Below are 21,343 nucleotides of genomic sequence, written 5' to 3' on the forward strand. Positions count from 1 at the left end.
TCGGAGGGGAATTTGGCCCTGTAGTCAGACCGTCTTCAAGGGCTCGTAACCACCTGTGCATCTACTTGGTACCGCTCAACCCCAGCTTTCAGTACCACTGATCAGGCAAGTACAACACTCCCTTTGCAGGACATCAATAAGAAGTGATTTCAAAATGAACCTGCCCTGACAAATGGCCTGGACAATTTTTTAGCCATTAGAGTAGGGCAGAAACATGTTGGCGCTACAAGGGTCATAGGACCATTACATCCTTTTTGCCCCCCCATTATTAATTATTTTATACTGTGCCTATCCACCCCACTAATAAAGGAATAATGTGGTTGTGGTGAGACATTTTTATTACACGTAGCTTCCCCCGGATAACATAATAGAGCTTCCTGGAATATGGTCGAGCCCATCCTGGCTTTTTTGGGGCCAGGATGAACCTGATGATGAAGCATGCCACTATTAGAGAGGGTTAGGGTTATACAAAGGATTAGTTTTCTTCTCCCCATCTCGTGCAGAGGTGGTAAATATCAGTGAAATGCACTCTAGCTTTTTCGACTAGGAAGAGGGATACCCTTATTGGTTTTGTAACTTTGTTTTGGGTGAACGTATCCTTTTTCTTCCTTTGTGTAACAGAAAGATCTCCTTTCCCTCCATATTGGTTGGTCCACTGACATCAGATACCATTGTTTTTAAGGTAATGCTAGCAGTGTCAAATGTTTTCACCTACCTAATTGGTAGTCAGCAGCTTGACACCAACATTTCTGGCCAAGGCTGATGTACTTAAAGAACAAAATATGTTAATTTCTGGAGTTATTTCACCTAAATGCATGATTCAAGATTTTCCAACACTTTTTTTTACAAGTATTCAATCTCATATGAGGGTGCTAAACAGATATGTATGACAAGCAGTAATACAAGTGTCTTTATAACAACTGCTTTGATGATCACCCACAGAAGAAAATATTGATTGCCTGACACTTTGCTTTCATGAGTGTTCCATTTTTCATCTATGTGGTTTGCTGCTCATGTAGTCCTCTAAAAGACCTATTCAAGGTGGCTATTTAATTCTGAGAATTAAACCATCCTATCACAAGTCCATTAATCTGTATTCAAGAATATCAGACATTGGCAAAGCAGCATGACATGCTCATTGAATGAAGGGGACAATTGTGAGACTTGTATCACATACATTCATACCATTACAATACATTTTTCCCATGTGGTGTTGCCACATCTCCAAAACGTTAACAAGCATTTGCAATGCAATAGGTATCGCATTTACGCGAGTTTGAGCTATTGGAATTGTAAATGACAATGCCTTTTATTTATGTTTTGGTTTTTAAAACATAAAAGGCATTGTCATTTACAATCCCAATAGCTTAAACTCGTGTAAATGTGAGACCTATTGCATTGCAAATGCTTGTTAAAAGTGCAATTACTATGAGTATAATGTATAAGCCTAATTCTCATTTAATCTGCACCAGAGGTAAATCATTCTGTCCATGTGCTTTCTAAAACAGTTTGAAGTGAATATTTTCGAACACAGGCAGATTCTGTGCAGTACTGCAGTCCACCAAAATGCAAACGCGTTTGCTTTTCCTGTGGTACAGTGTACACAGTAATTTGACCCATGGTTTGAAAAACTCGATATATTGAAGCCATTATGCAAGGTTCAAAGTTCACCAGAATCCGCCTAGTCTTTCAATAACACCTACATAGAGGTAGCATGGTTACCAAACAGTAATCAAGCATAATACATTTCGATTACCTTTTGTCTCTTATTCTGAAGAAAAAATCTTCAAGCTTTGTCTGGGTGTTGCCTGCACGAAAAACTGTCCAAATTCAGTAACCAAGCTGTGTATTCTAGTGTTTTTCAGGTACACGTTAGGTAACATATCCCTTCTTCCTTCAAATGTGTGCAGGGGGTCTCCAAATGGATCAAAGGCCACCCCAAACCACTAGCATTTTCCTTATTTATTTTTTAAGGTGCTGAATTGTGATGAGGCCTCTTCGTAGCACTATTCATCTGTCAGACGTTTGGCTGTGACACCTTACAGACTTGTAGATAAAGCATCCGCTGAATTGATGTAAGATTGCCCGATAGTCTCGGGTTCAAATCCGTGCCGGTCCACTCTGCCTTTCATCTTTCTGAGATAGATTAAATGAGTACTACCGAGTTAGGTCACAAAAAACATCCGTTATCGGAGTACGAGACCCCCCCTCGAGGTATCTACAATTGCTGTTGTTGAGTTTTGTCTGCAACGCAGATTCCCGAGAGCTGTCAGGAATATAATTGCATGTTCAGACAGCAACGCCCTAGGGATGTACATTTAGAGATAAATGACTTGTGTTGAGATTCTGTCTAGCACAACCAAGTTACATGTGCTGTTTTACAACACAGGCAGACTTCCCTTCGCATGCTATTAAGTGGGCTGGCATTATGCGACTGAACATTAAGTAAAATGTGAGAGAATATTTCTCGACCAGCTGCTGCCCATGAATGAGAGCAGACCATTCCGAGGTCAATGATCCGCGGCAAGGCGATAAATCGCCATTCCACGAACGCTACGTGGCCAATGCTCCTGGGATTCACATTTTTGTTAACAATTTCATTATTCATTAGTCTGTTAACAGTCTGACACTGGGGGTCACTTCTCCCACTTAGAGGTAGCCAGAGAGTGGATCGAAGCACGTGACTTGCCGGGCAGGAAGCAGCCGCTATTGTCGCCATTAGTTAGTCACAAACCAAAAAAGTGCTTACCGACTTATGAAGGAGACCGTGTAACGCCGCAAGTAAAAGATCCAGTCCTGATGGGAGGTAACAAATGGGGGCAGGGCGGTAACAAGGAGGGACTAACATGCCTCATTATCAATCGGAAGCCAGCATTTACCAAGGACAATGATACCAGCCAATCAAAAATATGGGCGGAGAGAAGGCGAGGCTTACACACCATGCTCTACAGCTGCACGCCTCTCAGAGTGAGCAGCACATGCGAGCTGCAATGCTAGGCTCGACCTAAAAAGGAACTGAGAAAAAACAGATTTCATAGACAAATGACTAGGACACTATATCAGACAACTGTGAACAAAAAATGTAATGGCCAAAGGATAAGGAAATAGTTTAAACTTACCCCCAGACTTTTCCATATTTTTTAAAACACTCCATGTCAAACTGCAATACACCCTAAAAAGGAAGCCACATCAAGGTGTTTAATGATGAAAGTGTAAGAGAAATGAATATACAATCGTTACCTTTGATTTAAATAATGTTGATCTAAAACATGTAGGAAACACGTTTTCAGAATTTCCCTTTGAACACAAGTTCTTATTAATTTGTAATAAACCAAGCCATCAACCAAAAATCAAATAAAAAATGGTCAAGTGCAGCTTAGTGGATGGTAATTGGGAAAAGCCACTTATTGGCATGGTGATGATTATACTCAATTACAAATATTGGAAAGTCTAAAAGCTGCTAATCAGGGGGTAACCCTTTCAAGGTGTGACATCCAGAGCTTCTGGTCACAAACCACTTCTGCACCTTAGAATATCATTATTAGGGCTGCCTATTGCCATATATGGGCAACTATTTTTTCCAAATGCAAGGAATCAAATAATTCTAATACAAGTGGTAGGTCATCCACGTTAGCATCATACATTGACTTAGATGTTAATTTTTCTACTCATTGATTATCTCCAAATATTATCAGAAAGTAAAAAACTCTTTGTGGTAAGTTATATAAATTAATGGATGTATGACATTACAACGCATGCATTTACATCGCACGCCTTTACAATGCATTTATTACAACGCAGTCCATTACAAAGCATAGTGCTTTGGGGGCTGGAGAGTGAATAGTTTAATTTACTATTCCAACTCCAGTCCCCGTGGACACTAGGGAAGGTTATTGGATAGTAAATTAACCTATTCCCTATCCTAGAGCGCCCCCCAGAGCAATGCGTTGTAATAGTTTTCGTTGTAATGGTTGCGTTGTAAAGGCTCTGCGATGTAAAAGTTGCGTTGTAAGTGTTGTTCACCTAAATTAATATGCATTTCTCCTTTTCAGTCGGAAGGCCTTTTGATAGCTTTAAGAGGGGAAATATATCAAAATTGTTAAATATGATACCAGTCCTGACCAATATTAACATAAGTCATTGCGAAAGGGTAGAATTCCTGGAGGCAAAAATTGGCCCACAGGAAAAATGCACTAGGATTACTCTCTCCAACACAACAACACCCTTCGTGTTCTACAACTTTTCCGATATAAGGGTATAATAATATAACTTGAATATGATGTACCTCATCCAGCTTACTTACCACCATCTGAAATTACATAACACTATGGATACGTTTCACCAGAACTACACAACATGCATGATTCAGTACCCTTACTGGTTCAAGTCTGTATAATGCTTCTATAGTGAACCATTTAAACACATCAATTATATCTGAGAGGTAATATATATTTTGAACAACAGAACGAGTAATTCGGCTGGTGACACCTGTACCAGCTTGAATTGTACTGGTGGGGTTCTTGAATAAACAATTCACCACCTATACACAAGAATGATTATGAAATAGGAGGCCTAACTCATGTATGTCTTTCAAATCAAATATCTGCACATGAAATATTGCAGACTTGAGTAGACATACAGAAAACTGAGAAGATGAAATCTTCCTTCAGCTTTCTTCCGAATTATGTTTTTGCATGTCTGCAGGAATGCGGGCACATCTCTTATTTGACATTTGAAGATTACACTGTCTTTGGCATCAGGTCTGTGCCCTCAACCCATGAACACAGTAAAGGTGGGCTCATTACAGTGAGAAAGACCACTAGTGATGCACTGGTCCTGGTTTAGTTCCCGGTTATAACAATTTTTTCATTTCAAGTGCAACCAATATCAAGGTGTTATTTTTGATCTTTTCTTTTATTAAATGTAGGTCTCACTCCCATCAAATGAACATGTGATCCCCTTGCATGTAAACTTGTTATATTCATAATATGTACACTTTCCTACTGTGTTGACAGGTGATTTCAAATGTTATTTATTTGGGACATAAGACTGTGATGCTAATTTCTATGCCTGCAACAATCTATTTGGCATCGCCCCTCTGTTTATCTTAGGTCCGAAAGTAATCCAAGTGGCGAAGATCTCTACTTTGAGCTTATAAGTGCGTAACAGAGATCACTGAAAGACAGATTCCCACTGGATGCAACTCTTGACTTCACCCATATATCTCTCTGCGGTCCCTGAGCATTCTTTGACTGTGTCTTGTGTCCTTGGCTGGTTTTCTGACCAAGTCTATGATTATACATTCATCCATAGCCTTGATAGCAAGAATTTTCTTATAGCATGTTGTTTTCTCTGGGATGAAAGAGCCTGTAATAGTTAGAAACAAACCCTGTTCTATTTTTGGCGTCAGAACCAATGGTCCCATAAAGAGTACTCAAGCTTATTTGGATAAAATTCTAACCTGGTCCAACTGTATAGATAAGACCTTTACAAGAGCAATGTTGCTGACACGCTTTTAGTTTGGGGACGTGTGTAATATTGTCTCTGTACTTGCCTGTCTAGTGACAAGCCCACCATCAGCAGTCCCACCTGTCTTCAGAGTAATTCTACATTTTATTCCTCTCCTACATCCTGGTTAAAAGGGACTGCATTAAAAATAAAAAGCTGGTCTCCTTCCTCCTTGGTGGGATACAAAGGGTGGGACTTTATTGGGTTATCGCGTCTTGGTGATGTTTAGGGTGGTCAACATATAAATCCTTTCAAGAACTCCAGATGGAATTTCAGATGCCATCCTCCTAATTCTATTGTTATCTACTGCTCAGTCATGCCCTACATGCTCATAGTGATGAGCTTCAGGATCTCCCCGAATACAGTGCCCCGGAAAACAAAATCCTCATGGGCCCCTTGGACAAGGGCAGGATATTCCAGATATATAGATCCCTGGTGATATACCCACAAACATCACTACTTTCAGTGAAAGAACGGTGCAGAGGGTTGGGTAGCACCTTTGGATGAAGCAGACACGTGACGGCAGCATGGCTCAATGCACCTAAGCCATCTCAGCTAGACTCTGATTTTTCTAATTTAAATACCTCCATCAGGCCTATATGACCCCTCTACGACTGTGCAGGGTGGGGCTGACAGACCACTCGGCATGTCGTCGGTGCAGGAACCCCGCATGGGATTTTTTCCATGTTGTGGGGCAATGCCCTGTGATACAAAGATTTTGGCCTGCTGTTTTAGCTGTGCTTGCTTTGAAAAAGAAGGGGGTCCAGTTACAATTGGTCAGGGACCTTAGGTAGTTTACTAGTTTTAAACACAGAGGTCCCTAAATAGCAAAATATTCAAACAAGCAATAAATATAGACTCCGGGCCCGATTCACAGAACTAACTTAAGACAAAATCCTAAACTTACTACCCTTTTGGTATTCACATAAGGCACTTACTCATTTTGGTATTCACAGAAGGCACTTACTTATTTTGGTATTCACAGAAGTTAGGAGTCGTAACTTTAGGACTCCTAAATGCCTTCTGTGAATCACGAAAGTCTCAAAGTTAGGATTTTTCTCAGTTTAGGGAGTGGTAAAGTTAAGACTCCTAACTTTAGGACTCCTAAACTGAGAAAAATCCTAACTTTAAGACTTTCGGTATTCACAGAAGGCATTTAGGAGTCCTAAAGTTAGGACTCCTAACTTTACTACTCCTAAACTGAGAAAAATCCTAACTTTAAGACTTTCGGTATTCACAGAAGGCATTTAGGAGCCCTAAAGTTAGGAGTCCTAACTTCTGTGAATACCAAAATGAGTAAGTGCCTTCTGTGAATGCCAAAATGAGTAAGAGCCAGATGTAGGTAGCTAAATACAGGTCGGTAATACTGAAAATCAGTAGATTTTAGCGTTACCAACCAGTATTTAACAATACCCAATGTAGGAAAGTAATCGGTAATAAGGAATCGGTAAATACCGATTCCTTATTACTGATTCCTAATTTACCGATTCTGAGTTACCGAACCCCCAAATACCGAATCGGTAAATAAGAAACGGTAAAAACGAGAAAAGAGATGCCGAAAAATTCGGTAAAACTGAATGTTCACAAATTCGGTATTTAAGAGTCGGTAATTACGACTGACTCAAAGCAGGTGGTAATCAGGTGCACTGTATTTATACAGCCCGAAAATGCAACAGTGTGATCACTATGGCGTCCCTCTATGATATTGCAAGGCGGCTACGGCTACAGGCAGCAGGAGTGAGGATCTGGAGATGGGAGGAGCGCGTTTGCAGACAGCGCATCACACTCTTCCAACTGACTGAGGCAGAGATCCATGAAAGGTACAGGCTACACCCCCAAACCATCCTGGACCTGATAAGGGACCTGCACCCACTCCTGGAGCATCCAACACCAAGGGCGCACGCGATACCACCACATGTGCAGGTGCTCTGTAGCCTACACCTACTTACATCTGGCAGTTACCAGGGGGTGATAGCTGCGGTAGGTGGTGTGTCACAGAGTTACCTGTCCCGTTTCTTTAACAAGTTCCTGGATGCCATGATGCAGAGAATGCATCACTACATAAGCTTCCCAACCACACAGGTGGAACTGCAGAAAACCAAGACAGACTTTTACCAAAAGGCACAGTTCCCGCATGTTATAGGGTGCATTGATGGGACACACATTCCAATCTGCCCACCTGCAGCCACTGAGTACATCTACCGAAACAGAAAATCCACCCACTCTCTTAATGGGTGTGATGCAGCCAACGTAATCACCGGCATCGTGACCAAATTTCCAGGGAGCACCCACGACTCATACATTTTCCAGAACAGTAGGATCTACACACGCCTGGCTACGGGAGAATTTGGAGAAGGATACCTGCTAGGTAAATCACTGTGACACACCCTGATGTATACTGCAGATGAATGGGTTGATGACTGTTATTAATGGCACTGTCTTCCTCACCTAGGTGATAGCGCATATGCTGTGCTGTCATTCATCCTAACTCCTTACCTAGACCCATCAACCCCAAGTGAGAGACGATAATGTGGCGCACAAATCAACACACAACGTTGTGGAGCGCACGTTTGGACGATTGAAAAGCAGGTTCCGCTGCCTCCACAAAAGCGGTGGTGCACGTCAGTACCTACCCATCATCTGCTGCAGGATCATCGCAACTTGTGCTATGCTGCATAACCTTGCCACTAAGAAAGGTACAGCAGTTGAATTAATGGACTCTGAGGACGATGATGATATTTTGCACAGCCAGAGCCCAACGCAGCAGGAGTGGCTCCAGCACCAGATGGAAGACAAAGACGGGCTGAGATCACACGCAACTATTTTTGAGTAAGGAGACACAGCCAGTTGTTGTATTTGAATGACATACTTTATTATATTGGCACTACGCCACCATATGAACGGCTCAACATGGCAGTCCTATTTGTAAAGACCCTACAAAGATGTCATGGGTGAAGTCACCCAGTTAGCTATACTAAGTGTGGCTTGCATTACCTCCTGCGGCCACGCACAACATTGCTGCATTCCCATTGCAGACTGTAGTACTGGCAATCAATCCAGTGCCAGCCCCTTGACGTCTGCTGCACCTCCTGGACTCAGTTACAGGGGGCGTTACACTGATGCAACTTGTTGTCTCTTCACTGTCCCCCACATCACCTGTACCAGTATTGGCAGCCTGATTATTTAGGAGCACTTCAAGTGCAGTGGTCACTGTCACAAGTCCCCTTGACACATCACGGCTGCAGTGTGCCATCTCTTCCTGCATTGGCCACGGAGCGCCTGCAGAGCAGAGAAGTGGCAGTGGAAAGGAGGTTCACCGCCTTGGTATAATTCTCCATGTTCTGCCTCTCCCTGCGCCATGCCATCCTGTCCTCATCAAGCTTGCTGCACAGCAGCTTCACTGACTGGGACATGTCCCTCATGCCCTCAGCCATGTCCCTCATGCCCTCAGTCAGTGTTGTGTTCATTGAGCAGATGCCCTTCTCTATATTCTGCATGTTTGCTGTCACGTATCCCATCTGCCGCTGAACTGATTGGATTGCTTTCCCTTGCAGGCGTTGGACCTTTAACATGTTCACCTCCAGAGCTGCAAACACACCATGCTCCTCGCCCTGCAAAGTTGGACTGGGTTCCCTAGCCCTGCAGCGTCTGGCACCTGTGTGTGATCGCTCTGTGGGGGACTGTGATCCTGCATTATTGCCATCCACTGGCACCGTTGACTTTTCTTCACTCCTGCAGTCTTCTATGGACAACTCAATCTCTTGGAGTCTGGCAGCTGCATGCCTCCTGGGTGTTGGTAATGCTGGTGGTGACGCTGATGGTGATGCAGGTGGTGGTGTTGTTGTTGCAGGTGGTGGTGTTGATGCCGGTGGTGGTGTTGATGCCGGTGGTGGTGGTGTGGTGTGGTGTGACCTGTAGTTGAAATGGCCTCCTCCGTTCTCTCCATCCGGGGTGCCTTTCCTGCCTTGACATGTGCAGACCTGCGTGATGTTTCGCCTGTGGAGACAAATTGTACATTAGCTTACTTGTCTGGCAGCATTTCGAAAAAATACATTTTCATGTCTGCCAATCTATCTTACTGTCTCTCTTTGCTTATCACTGATGTGTGTCACATGCCTTTGTGTTCTGTGGGATGACTGTTATGATAGGTGTTACACTGACTACATCTCCCATAATGCATTGCTGGAGTTTACTAAAACATGTACTGGAGTGAGATTCACACTGCCTCATTGGGGAATAGGGTTAGGGAGTGGGGGGCGCAGCTTGGTGTGCATGCACCTTACCTTGTTTGTTGCCAGCTCTGGCTGAGCTGTCTGCATCCTCGATCCCGCTGACACTCTCAGGCTCAATGGTGGACTCCACCAGCAGTTCCAATGCAGTCAGTGCAGGTGCTCTATTTCTTCCTCCACCTGTCAGGCTGGCTTGTTTTTTCCTTTTGGCCATCTTCTTTGCCAGGCTCCTGACGTCGTACCACCTTTTCTTGAGTACGTCTATTTCACGGTAGGTCACTCCAATGGCATTTACATTTTCCTGTATTCCAATCCATATTTTTCTCTTCTGGGATTCTGGCACTTGCAGTGACTGTTTCCAAACAGCTTTGTGTGTTCTCTTGCCACCTCCTCAATCAGGACCTCCAGCTCCCTTTCACTAAATTAGATTTTTCTTTTCCTTTCTGCACCATCATTTCACTCTCCTTGTTGACCATTCTGCATTTTGTATCAAGAAATGTTCTTTCAGTTGCTCCTGTGTTCTCCTCTGCACACCCTGCCTCTTCAGCAGATTCTGATTCAGTGCAGCTGCATGGGTGCGGCCACTACCTTGTTGGGAGGTGATGTGGATGCACAGGATTCGCTGAATCTTCAATTGCTGTTTTTTTTAATTATCGATTCTGTATTTACCGATTCGGAATTTACTGATTCGGTATTTAGGAATCGGTAATACCGATCGGTATTAAGGAATCGGTACATTTTACTGATTCTGTATTTTTTTTCCGATTTTTTTATTTACATCTGAAATACCGATTTCTTAATACCGATTCGGTAGAATTCGGTATTAATAATTTGGTATTTCTATTTTACCTACATCTGGCCCTAAGTGCCTTCTGTGAATACCAAAATGAGTAAGTGCCTTCTTTGAATACCAAAATGAGTAAGTGCCTTCTGTGAATACCAAAATGGTAGTAAGTTTAGGATTTTGTCTTAAGTTAGTTCTGTGAATCGGGCCCTCAGTCAGTACTATATTTGAAGCTCTCCAGCCGGACAGATATTTTAATATTCAATTAGTTTTCTAAAAAATAAACGCAAGACATTTAAAGTGGGACACAAGCCTGCATCTAACTTAGCAAATAGGACGAACAACGTGTAACACAAAAGGCTCAGGGAGAGTAAGTTGTTTGTATGTAGCACATTCTGATGTTACAAACAAAATATAGTGGGACACCATTACACATGAGCAATATTTAGTGAGAAAGTGTATCTGGTGTACATTAAGTCACTGAACTTTTGAGCCTTTTGTGTTAAACGTTGTTCGTCCTATTTGCTAAGTTGGATACAGGCTTGTGTCCCACTTTAAATGTCTTGCGTTCACATTTTTTTTAAACTAATTGAATATTAAAATATTTGTCTGGCTGGACAGCTTCAAATATATTACAGATTGAGTCTATATGTATTATTTGTTTGAATATTTCTCTGTTTAGGGACCACTGTGTTTAAAACTGCTGTTTTAGCTGTGTTATCTGCTGTGATGGGTATGACTATAGATGTTGATCCGAACATTTCTCTACTTAGGTTCTTGGATGAACTGGTGGGGCCCAAAGGGGGACGAGACTTTGGTTCGCCTGGGCACTTTACTGGCTAAATGCGACATTGGACCTCCTCTGTATTCCCTTCACTAGAGGTGTGGACAAACAAGATGGATTGGAGTGGCAAATTGAAGGAGACAATTTATGTAGCCAGAGGGTGCCGCAAAAATATGATAAAGTCTGGAAAAAATCGTGGGAATACCACAGGTTGTCGATCTGATTACCATTCATAGCACCTGTTGTTTACGTCTGGGAGTTATTTTGTGGGACTCATTACATCTCCTTGTGATATCACTGTATCTTTTTGTGTCTATTCCCTTACTGTACAAGGCAAAAAGTTTAATGTTTACCTGCAAAATATTAATGAAATATTTCTATAAAAAAGTAAAAAGCTCTGCTATTTACACTTTGTGCATTAAACACATTTGCCAACACACAAACTACCATAAAGATTAAAATAGATGTCTAAAGTTTCTAACAAATACACCAAAATAGGAGGAAAAAGAATGGGGATATCTTCCAAGAAGACTCAGCAAAAAACATCCACCTTGATTGTGGCATAAGTGAAAAAGACTAGCATGCCCCAGTCAATGACACCAACCCGATGTTAAATTAATTTCCTTGTGACCTGCTCGAATGGAGGACTACCTTATTTTCAGAGATAAAACCGTTGATGAAGATTCTTTTTTTGCAATCTTTATTTATATTAAATTAATCACAACTTATGATCATGTTCCTCTCAACAGCTGAAAATGTAGGGCTTGATTCAGATCTTGGCAGGCGGCTTAATGGCAGACATCCCTTCCACTGAAATATAAATCCCATAAAATACAATGGGATTTATATTTCGGCAGACGAGATAACCATCACCGTTGTGATGGAGTAACCTGTTAGCCAAGATCTAAATCAAGCCCTTTATTCGGCCATGTGCTGGTTAGGTAGTACAAATGAACAAAGTTGCAGTCTGTTTCATTGATCTTAGTAATGCTTCTAACAGATTTGACAGAAGAAACTTTAGACCAAGATGAAAGCCCAGAACATTTGACCCCTGACCAAGATGAAAGCCCAGAACATTTGCCCCCTGCTATTCTATTTTATACGAAAGCTATGCGAATTGCTTTCCAGATTTATTGAACAGGAGGAGGGACGCCGGGCGAGGTTTATGCCATAACGACAAGCGAAAAACAGGACATTTTGGACAAAATGTAAATGTAAATTGATACTTGTATAGAACACTACTCACCCGCAAGGGTCTCAAGGCGCTTGTACGAATACCGCTGTGGAACCCATCCTGGCTTTCCCTGTGAGGTGTCCACTCCTGGGCCCTCCCAAGGTGGAGGCCAGGCATCCTTAGCGTTGTGGAGATTAAGCAAGCTATTGCCCAGGGTTGCAGAGTGGGACTCCATGATTGGAATAGGCACCGAGGCAAGAATTATCAGGTCTGTGGAATTTTGAGCCCAAGACCCGCCGAGGCGGGGAATTGAACCCTGGTCCCAGGCTAGATCTCTGCATCAGGGTCTGCCGCTCTAACCATTGAGCCACACTTCTTTCACCACCATTGTTCCTGTTCTTTATTGTTCTAACTTATAAAAAGGTCAACTTCGTGCTGAATTTGGAATATCTTGAAGTATCTGATCGTAGGAGTATTTTAGGGTTAGACAGAGTACTCCACGTGAAACTGTATGACTTGAATAGTGTTGAAATCATAGTTAAAATGTGTGATAAAATGACTTCTCTTTATTAAATTTATCCAGAGCTGGCCTCATTCGCTCTCTCTCTGTCCAATCCCTTCTTTGGGAGGTGCTTGAAAGAAATCACAAATGTACCCATCTTTATTTAAAATGAACTTAAAGTTAAATCTGATACAGCCATGTCAGAATAGTTTCTTAATGGAGGTTATATTTAACTTGAAGAAAATATCAAAGTTTAGAATTCCAATCAAACTCTATGCTCCTTCCTTAGTATTATACTAGGGCCTCTACAGGCACCTACAGATTCCTTCCTGACCCCACAGAGATATTAAAAGGTACAAACTTCCTTTAAAATGCGACTCCAGTATTTACATTTTACCTTTCATTATTCTAAGTTATGGCTGACTGAGGCTAGAGTAAAGTAACATTAAAGACGGTTATTTAAGTGATTTAAGCATCTGCTCCCTACAGAAAATATTTAAAACCCCTGTTTACCATTTATTTACTCAGTACAAACAATACTGTCGGCATCTTTTTTTTAATCTCTCCAAGGTGGTACCAGCCAGGAGTGCACGTGTTTCATGATATTCATCAGCTGGATGTTCAGAACTTTGCAGTCTTGGAACAGGACAGTAATCACGTGTAAGATCCTATTTTATCTTGGTTACTTCCCAACTCACTCATCTTCCTAGAATCATTTGTTGATTAAATGCATTACTGTTTTGTATTACTGACTGTGGTTTTATAATCTTGCATTTTATTACATGTGTTTTAATGTGATTTATTAAAATACGGTTCTATGTATTATAATAATTTGCTTATTGAATATGCAATGAATGAAGAAATAATGTAAGTAAAACTGTCCACCTTCAGTTGTGGATTGCTGCATTTAGGTGTTAAACTGGTGCTAATGCAGGACACTCTTCAGAGGTAGTATTAATGTCTCCATTTCATGGACTGTGAAAGGGAGCTTTCAAAATCTTAAAAAATTTAAATGTAGAAACAATGATTCCTTCATTTTCCCAATAAAATATTGTTTAATTATTCGTGAAACCTCAGGCTATACCAGAGACACCGCTGTTAGAGCAACAGTTACTTCAAGACAGTGGCAGCCGGCATGGCTCGCGGAAGGCTGGGCAGGCACGGGGTTGCGCAATGCAAAAAAAAATAAAAAATACTCTTACCTTTCCGCCGGGTCCCCCGTCTCTGCTCCTGCTCTCCTCGTGTTACTTGAGGAACAGGAAGCCAGGTGCGCATCCAGGCTCCCCTGACCAATAACAACGCTGCAATGCTGGTTCAACGCTCAACCAGGGAATTGGAGCCTGGGCATCTTCTCCACTTAGGCTGTAATGCAGCCTGCATGGAGAACAGGGAAAGTGCGCATGACTGGTTTGGACGACCCAAGAGGGCTGACCAAATAGTCACTGCGCCCTTAGGAGTGGGCAACAACTCTTTCCCTACCCTGCTTGGAGAAGAGAAGCAGCCCTGCCCACCTCCCCTCCTGCAAAGGAAACATAAAATGACAATAACTCAAAGTTATTATCATTTTATATGTTCTTTACTTTGCACTGCTCAAAAGCAGCTGCCACTGCTTCAAGAGGGCACCCAGTGTACATAAAAACACTTGTATATTTCTCTTTCTAAGGTCTTATATCTTAATAATGGCCAGGGCCTTTCTGGGGAACCAAAACAAACTCTCACAAAAATGTAGAATCCATCCCTGCTTCCTTGCTCTGCTCGGTCTCTCTCTCTCTCTCTCTCTCACCATCCAGCCTTTCTATCCCCTCTCTGATCTCTCGCTCTCTCCAGCCCTCCCTTCATTTCTCCCTCCTTTTCTGCCTCTCTCTTGAAGCCCCTTCAGGGAACTGTGGAAAGTGACAGAGGCACCAGGAGTGGCCATGGACTTTCGAAAAAGGGCGTGTAAAGGCTCCAGCCCACCAGGATATAAAAGCCTAGTCCGGCCTGCATGCATGGTTCTACAGGGGTCTTTCTTATAGGAAAGATGTGCTTGAAAGGCCCAAGTGTGCATTGAGAATAAAAGAACCAGATGGGGAAAGCAAACCCACACGCACAAGACCTAAAAACCAAAGACCATTTCTAAAATATACCTTTTATAAGTAGAATAAAAGAGGCACACCTTTTTTTACATTTCTCCTTCTGGTTCCAACAGTTAAACAGTGTGCATTACCATAAGCATTTACATGGAAAATTGTTTTCTGCTAATTGTTAAAAGTCTACTTGCGAACACTTATGTAACACACACTATTTTGCTCTTGGAATGACCGGGGACTCTTTAATAAAATAGTGTTCATGAGCTTCCAGGCAAAACAAAATGATTACTTGTTGGTAACTTTTTCAATGGGGTCTGGTGAATATATATATTTTCCTTTCATAAGAAATCTATGGATTTTTTAAGGTATTTGGGGTCCTTTTTTATCAAGTTGATTTAAAATTCAAAATTGTGAGACAATAAGACTACAAAATGGGCCACATAATGCCACATAATTTACCCTTTCTAGATGCATTTAGTCCATTCTGCTACACAATTTAGACTCCTCTTCCAAAATACTTCCAGTGGCACTACCTTTAGTTAGCTCACTGCATTGTCTACAAACGAAGCACCAGTAAGAAGGGAATGGTTTCCACTCCAGTAATAAGGCAAAAACATCTGATACCCACATGAGACTAAGGGGTCCATTGGGATTACGGGCGGACTTTGCCCGCCCGTCATCTCATCGTAAATCGGGACCGCCCGCCACAATGCTGAAAATGCACTTTAACATTGTCATTTGCAAAACGGCAGGCACCGCGTGGTGCCTGCCGCTTTGCAAATGACAATGAAGGGGGGTACCACAGGTACCCCCCATGTGCACCCCTCACCTGTACTTCACTCTGGGGGCCCGCAGGGGGCCCCCAGAATGAAGACCACATGCCTTTCCGTGGTGGCATCGCCGCCGCGGAAAGGCACTGCGCACTACACATCATAATATGTCTGGCGGTGTTTATTAGACATCACCACCATATTATTCCTTTTCCGCCCCGGCAGCAAGGCGACCGGGGCGGAAAAGTGGCGGGCGGTGCTTCCCTCTGTTGCGGTCCCCCTGCCATTGTAATGTGGCGGGGGGGAAAAGGGTGGCAGGCGGGCATTTCTGTTGGGCGGATCGCCACCGCCACCATGGCGGTGGCGATCCACCCGACATCGTAATGGAGCCCTAAATGTGTCAGTGTTTTGTCCTCTATCACTCATTATCTACTTTACAAAACATTGGCTATGATAGATGTCTCTTAATGAACAATAACCAAGAGAGCCCCCAGAGAGCTCAGGTGTAAGACTACTCGGTGAGAGGCAAGAAAGATGAAATCCTGCGGATACAAGGAATGTAAAGCAGAACAGAAGCCTGGATTCAAAAAAAACATTTCTGTTGCTTAATGTGAGATTTAAATTTTCACTCTCCCATACGAAGATAACGTGTCGTGCCCACCTCCTTAAACCACAAATACCTATATCCTGCTCTCAGAGATCATCTGTGACATTTGCACAGCCCAAATCACATCTGGGAACACTCTCACAACAAGCATTGGCAAAGCCAATAAGTCTCGCCTATGCAAGAGCTGTTGGCTTTGGCAATGTGTTTTTGCCATTTTGTACACCAGTGTGGCTGCTGTTCAGCATGGCTAAACGTTAGTGTTGTGTTGTGCTGTGGTGGGAGATAGGATAAATTGGAGTGGGGTAGAATGGAATGGGGTAGATTTGAGTAGAGTGGTGTGGGGCAGACTGAGATAGCATGGAGTAGGGTAGATATGTTTACAGTAGAGTGGGGTAGATTGGGGTTGTGCAGCGTGGGGAAGATTGGTTTAGAGTGGAGTGAGGCAGAGTGGGGTATATTGTAGTGGGGTATATTGGGGTAGACTGAGGTAGACTGAAGTGGGGTAGACTGGGGTAGAGTGTGATAAAGAATGGGGTAGAGTGGAGTGGGGTAGATTGGTGTGGAGTGGGGTGGGGTAGATTGGGGTGGGTTTGATTGGAGTGGGGTGGGGTGGGGTAGAGTGGAGTGGAGTAGATTTGGGCGGATTGTTGTAGATTTGGATGGATTGGGGTCGAAAGGGGGAGAAAGGTGTGGATTGAGGGTGGAAAAGGGTAGATTTGGGTGGACTGCAGTAGAGAGGAGTTCAGTAGATCAGGGTAGATTGTGGTAGAGTGGAATGAGGTATATTGCGGTAGATTGGAATGGGGTTGATTGGGTGGATCAGAGTAGGGTAGATACGAATGAAGTGAGGTAGGTTGATATTGAGTGGGGTAGATTGGGGCAGAGTGGAGTGGGGTAAATTGGGGTACAGTGGAGTAGAACCAGTTAGATTGGAGTGGGGTAGTAATAAGGGGGTAGCTTGACGTGGAGTGGAGTAGAGTAGGTTGGAGTAGAGTGGGGTGGAGAGGAATGGGGGACACTGGAGTGCAGTAGATTGAAGTGAAGTAGTTTGTAGTGGACTAGATTGGGCTAAACTAGAGTGGGGTGGATTGGGGTGGAGTGAGTTATATTGGAGTGTGGAAGATTTGAGTGGGATATATTGGAGTGAAGTGGAGTGGGTTAGATTGGGGTAGAGTGGAGCATGGTGGGTTAGGTTGGAGTGCGTTAGATTGGGGCAGATTGGGTGGATTGGAGTACAGTAGAGTGGAGTAGGGTGACTGGGGTACTGTGGAGTAGGGTAGATTGGAGTGGAGTAGAGTGGGGTAGATTGGTGGGGAGTAGAGTGGGAGTAGATTAGGGTGGAGTGGGGTACATTGGAGTGGAGTAGATTGGATGGATTAGAGTATGGTAGCTTGGAATGATAGATTGGAGTGGGGTCGATTGTAGTGAAGAGGGGTATATTAGACTGCAGTGGGGTACATTGGGTTGGGGTATATAGGAGTGGAGTGGGGTAGAATCCAGTGGGGTAGATAGGAGTGGAGTGGGGTGGAATGGAGTGGAGGGGTGTAGAGTGGAGGGGAGTATAGTGGAGTGGCAAGCGTTGTTGTAGAGTGTCTTACAGTGGAGTATCATGGAGTGTCATGACATGACATAGAGTGGAGCAGAGTGAAGTGGTGTAAAGTGTTGTAGAGCGGAGTAGTGTAAGTGGAGTGGCATACTGTGGAGTGCGCATGGTGTGATGGTGCGCTGCCATTACAGACAACTGAACAGACATAGAGTTTAACTGCGCGCAAATGGTAATGTTTGGAAATGTCATCACCAAGTGTATTGATTTGTTTTGATCATATTAAAATATTTGTTTCCACCACACTTTAGGATTACAAAAACGCTGTGTGCCATCCTATTCTGTTCACACTCTTAAATACCTCATCTGATGTCCTTTTCACGAAGATCACATCTGGGTCCATCTCAAAAGATCCTATTTAGAATCAACCCGCACGAAAAAAAATCCAGGTCCTGCTCCCAAAATCACATTTAGCTTCCATTTCCCATGGAAAACAAATCTGGGGCTATATAATGAATACAGCGCACTTTTCAAAAGTGTGTCATGTGCAAACCGGGGCAGGTCGCCATATTACAAAGAATGCGCTGCACTGAGGGAAGGCAGTTACCCGCCTGCACTTTCAAGTGGGAGGAGAAATCCTCTTGAAAGCAGATGCAGTGAGTAACTACACCCACCTGCAATGGATGTCTGGGGGAGGGAGGTCGATGGGACCCCCTTTTTCCCCAAATGAGGGCTATCTTTAGGAGATGCACTAAAAGTGTGCCATATTTTTGTGGTACACTTTCAGTGCGCCTCCTGTAAGGCGTGTTTGCCCCTGCACCTGTGTTCATAATACGGCATGGGTGCAGACTACAGAGGCAAAGTGATTCCCTCATTGCATGAGGCCACACCCCCATGCAAATGAGGGAAAGCCCTCTAATGATTGCGCTGGGGTAACACGTGCACCAGCGCTATCAGTATTACACAAGTATCTGTGGCCCCCTCTGTAATACCATTGTGCCCTGGAGTACACGCCTGTTGCACTCCCGCATGGCACAATTTATAATACAGCCCCTGGAGTGCATTTCACACAGATCATATCTGATGTCCCTATTACTCAGCAGTGCTCCTTGAAACAAAGATCACTTTGACACCCTACATCAAACAAATAATATCTAGTTCCCAATTCACAAATATCAAACCTGGGACACATTTTACCCACATATCTTGAGACCATGTCAAACTAGTTACATCAACTCCACTCCAAAAAGATTTCTGGTGACCATAGTAAACAGATGATGACCAGTGTCCTTTCCATGCAGATCACAGCTGGTGTCCCCTTTTGCACAGCAGGCACAGGTATACAGCGTTGTTAAGTATCACTCCTATAATGCGCCTCTACAATTTAAATTAATGTAAACCAGCATTTGAGGTTTTTCCCCGTGGGAAACGGGAATGCTTTAGGGAGAGCAGGTGAGAGGGATAGAGAGACAGCTTGACTCACTCACACAGCAGTTCAAATAAGCAGAGTTCTTCTGTAAGAGTATCTCACCAGTGTCATTAAGTGCTCATTTCACACTGTTAATAGATATAGTTATCACAGATAAGCATGTGCTGTAGTACTCAAACAAATGTAACCACCTCTCTCCATTTTGGTATCTGTGCTCACCAGCTTCTATCAGCAGGGCACCCTGAACCTAGGGCTGACTAAGTCAAGGCTTGCATACAAGTGCTCACCTCAAATCCCATCCACTTCTGGTGGGGGCATTATTGGTTGTCCATTCCACTTCTTGATCTGCACATTGCTACTCGGGATATCATCCCCACTGGTGTAGCAAGAGTTAGGCCGACCAGGACTGTGGCTGCCACTTGCGCGCTGTCCAATTGTGACCCACCCCCTCAATCACCAGCTCAGCCAATCCTGTCTCCATGCAGAGACCCCAAAAGCTGTGACTGCATGCCCCATCTGAGTACAGCAGCGGGATTCGAAGATCCACTGTAAGATTCAAGAATCCTGGGATTGAAGGATCTACTGTGGATTCAAGGATCTACTGTGGAATTTGAGGAACTGGCAGTCTAAAAAAACATCAACCATGGTGTGACCAAGTGCTTGGCTTTTCTCCTTGTAGATGAGAGGACGCCCGTTCTTGGGCTCTGCTCTTCATCGGGTTGGATTCTGCTATTCACCTGTTACTGGCTCTCTAGGAGCCAATCTTTAAGTCAGACATCGAGTACATCATCTCAGATGTTTTTCGCTTTTAGGGCATCTTACAACTTCTACAGTATCACCAAAAAAACATCCTTGAATCGTTTGAACTCTTTGACCTCTTCTAGTGCAGTCTACAGAAGCCTCAGGTTATTGAATAGCTAGGAGAGTTAGATTCATGTGTCTGGATTGTGAATCTACTGTTGAGTTCATGAACTACTACCCCTTGCACCTATGTATTGAAAATCCTGAGTGAACATTTGTAAATATTTGATAGCCCAAGTTGTGGAGCTTTCCCCGCAGTAGAGCAGGATGAGTGTCACGGTGACTCCCTTAACATTTGCAAGATAAAGTTACTGTGCCATTGATACGTTCAGTGGAAGGAGACTGGTGGGTTCTATGTTGTTCCTAGAACAACTTTCGGAGATAGAAGTTCATAGTAACTTGAGTCTGATAGACTGAACAAAGGAGGTGATGGAAACTGACAAATATGCCAGATGGATGAATGACGGAGAACAGGAGCTGAAATGCAGCGAGTACTGGGAGAACAAGAAGAGTTACCTGAGTGACAAAGGGAGGACCGCCAAGGAGGAAAACGAAAAAGGTGCAGTGCAAAGGACAGTGAACAAAATAGCACAAAATAGAACATAATGTGCAGTTCCAGGTGTTGCGATGCGCTGATAGACATGATTTTTTGGCCTGAATACTTGTCTGCCTAGTAGTCGTGAAAGACACACCCTTGACTGGGCCGCCAAACCACACACATTCCTTTGCTGCAGCACCCCAGCTACCAGAAGCTGGGACCAACCCTGTCCTGCATAATTATGCTCACAAAGCTGAGTTCATCTAGTGAGCACATGTTCCTTGAATTCCTGACAATTGCAGTGTTGAGGGATATGTGATCAATGAAACAAGGCAATGGTACAGAGAAATCTTAACGTTTCTGCACTTACCTTCCTGGACCCAAGAAGTGTTCCTAAGAATGGAAGGGGCCTCGGTCCAGGGATCCCCACTTTCCTGAATATTCCATGTGTCCAGGTTCCATAGCTGTGGAGGAAAAGAAACACTTTTTCAGAATCAAAAAGTGACAGCAATAAACATGTCAACCCAAAAAATGCCTACCCTTAAAGAAAGTCAAGGTGAAAAATCATGTTAACATTGTGTAAGTAAAAGCCCATCACACTTCAT

General features: G+C 43.4%; 1 protein-coding gene across 1 annotated transcript in view; it reads right to left on the reverse strand.

Annotated features, from left to right (window-relative positions):
• The window catches only part of LOC144786062 (cytochrome P450 3A21-like), a 344,860-nt gene that overhangs the window by 274,225 nt on the left and 49,292 nt on the right, over positions 1–21,343 (reverse strand). The window contains exons 2-3 of the mRNA XM_078665007.1: positions 21,109–21,202; positions 3,120–3,172 (exon numbers count right to left, since the gene is read on the reverse strand). Of these exons, the coding sequence (XP_078521133.1) occupies positions 3,120–3,172; positions 21,109–21,202 (147 nt within the window). The remainder of the gene's footprint in view (positions 1–3,119; positions 3,173–21,108; positions 21,203–21,343) is intronic.

Source organism: Lissotriton helveticus, chromosome 10 (assembly GCF_964261635.1).
Source record: "Lissotriton helveticus chromosome 10, aLisHel1.1, whole genome shotgun sequence".
NCBI classification, from domain to species: Eukaryota; Metazoa; Chordata; class Amphibia; order Caudata; family Salamandridae; genus Lissotriton; species Lissotriton helveticus.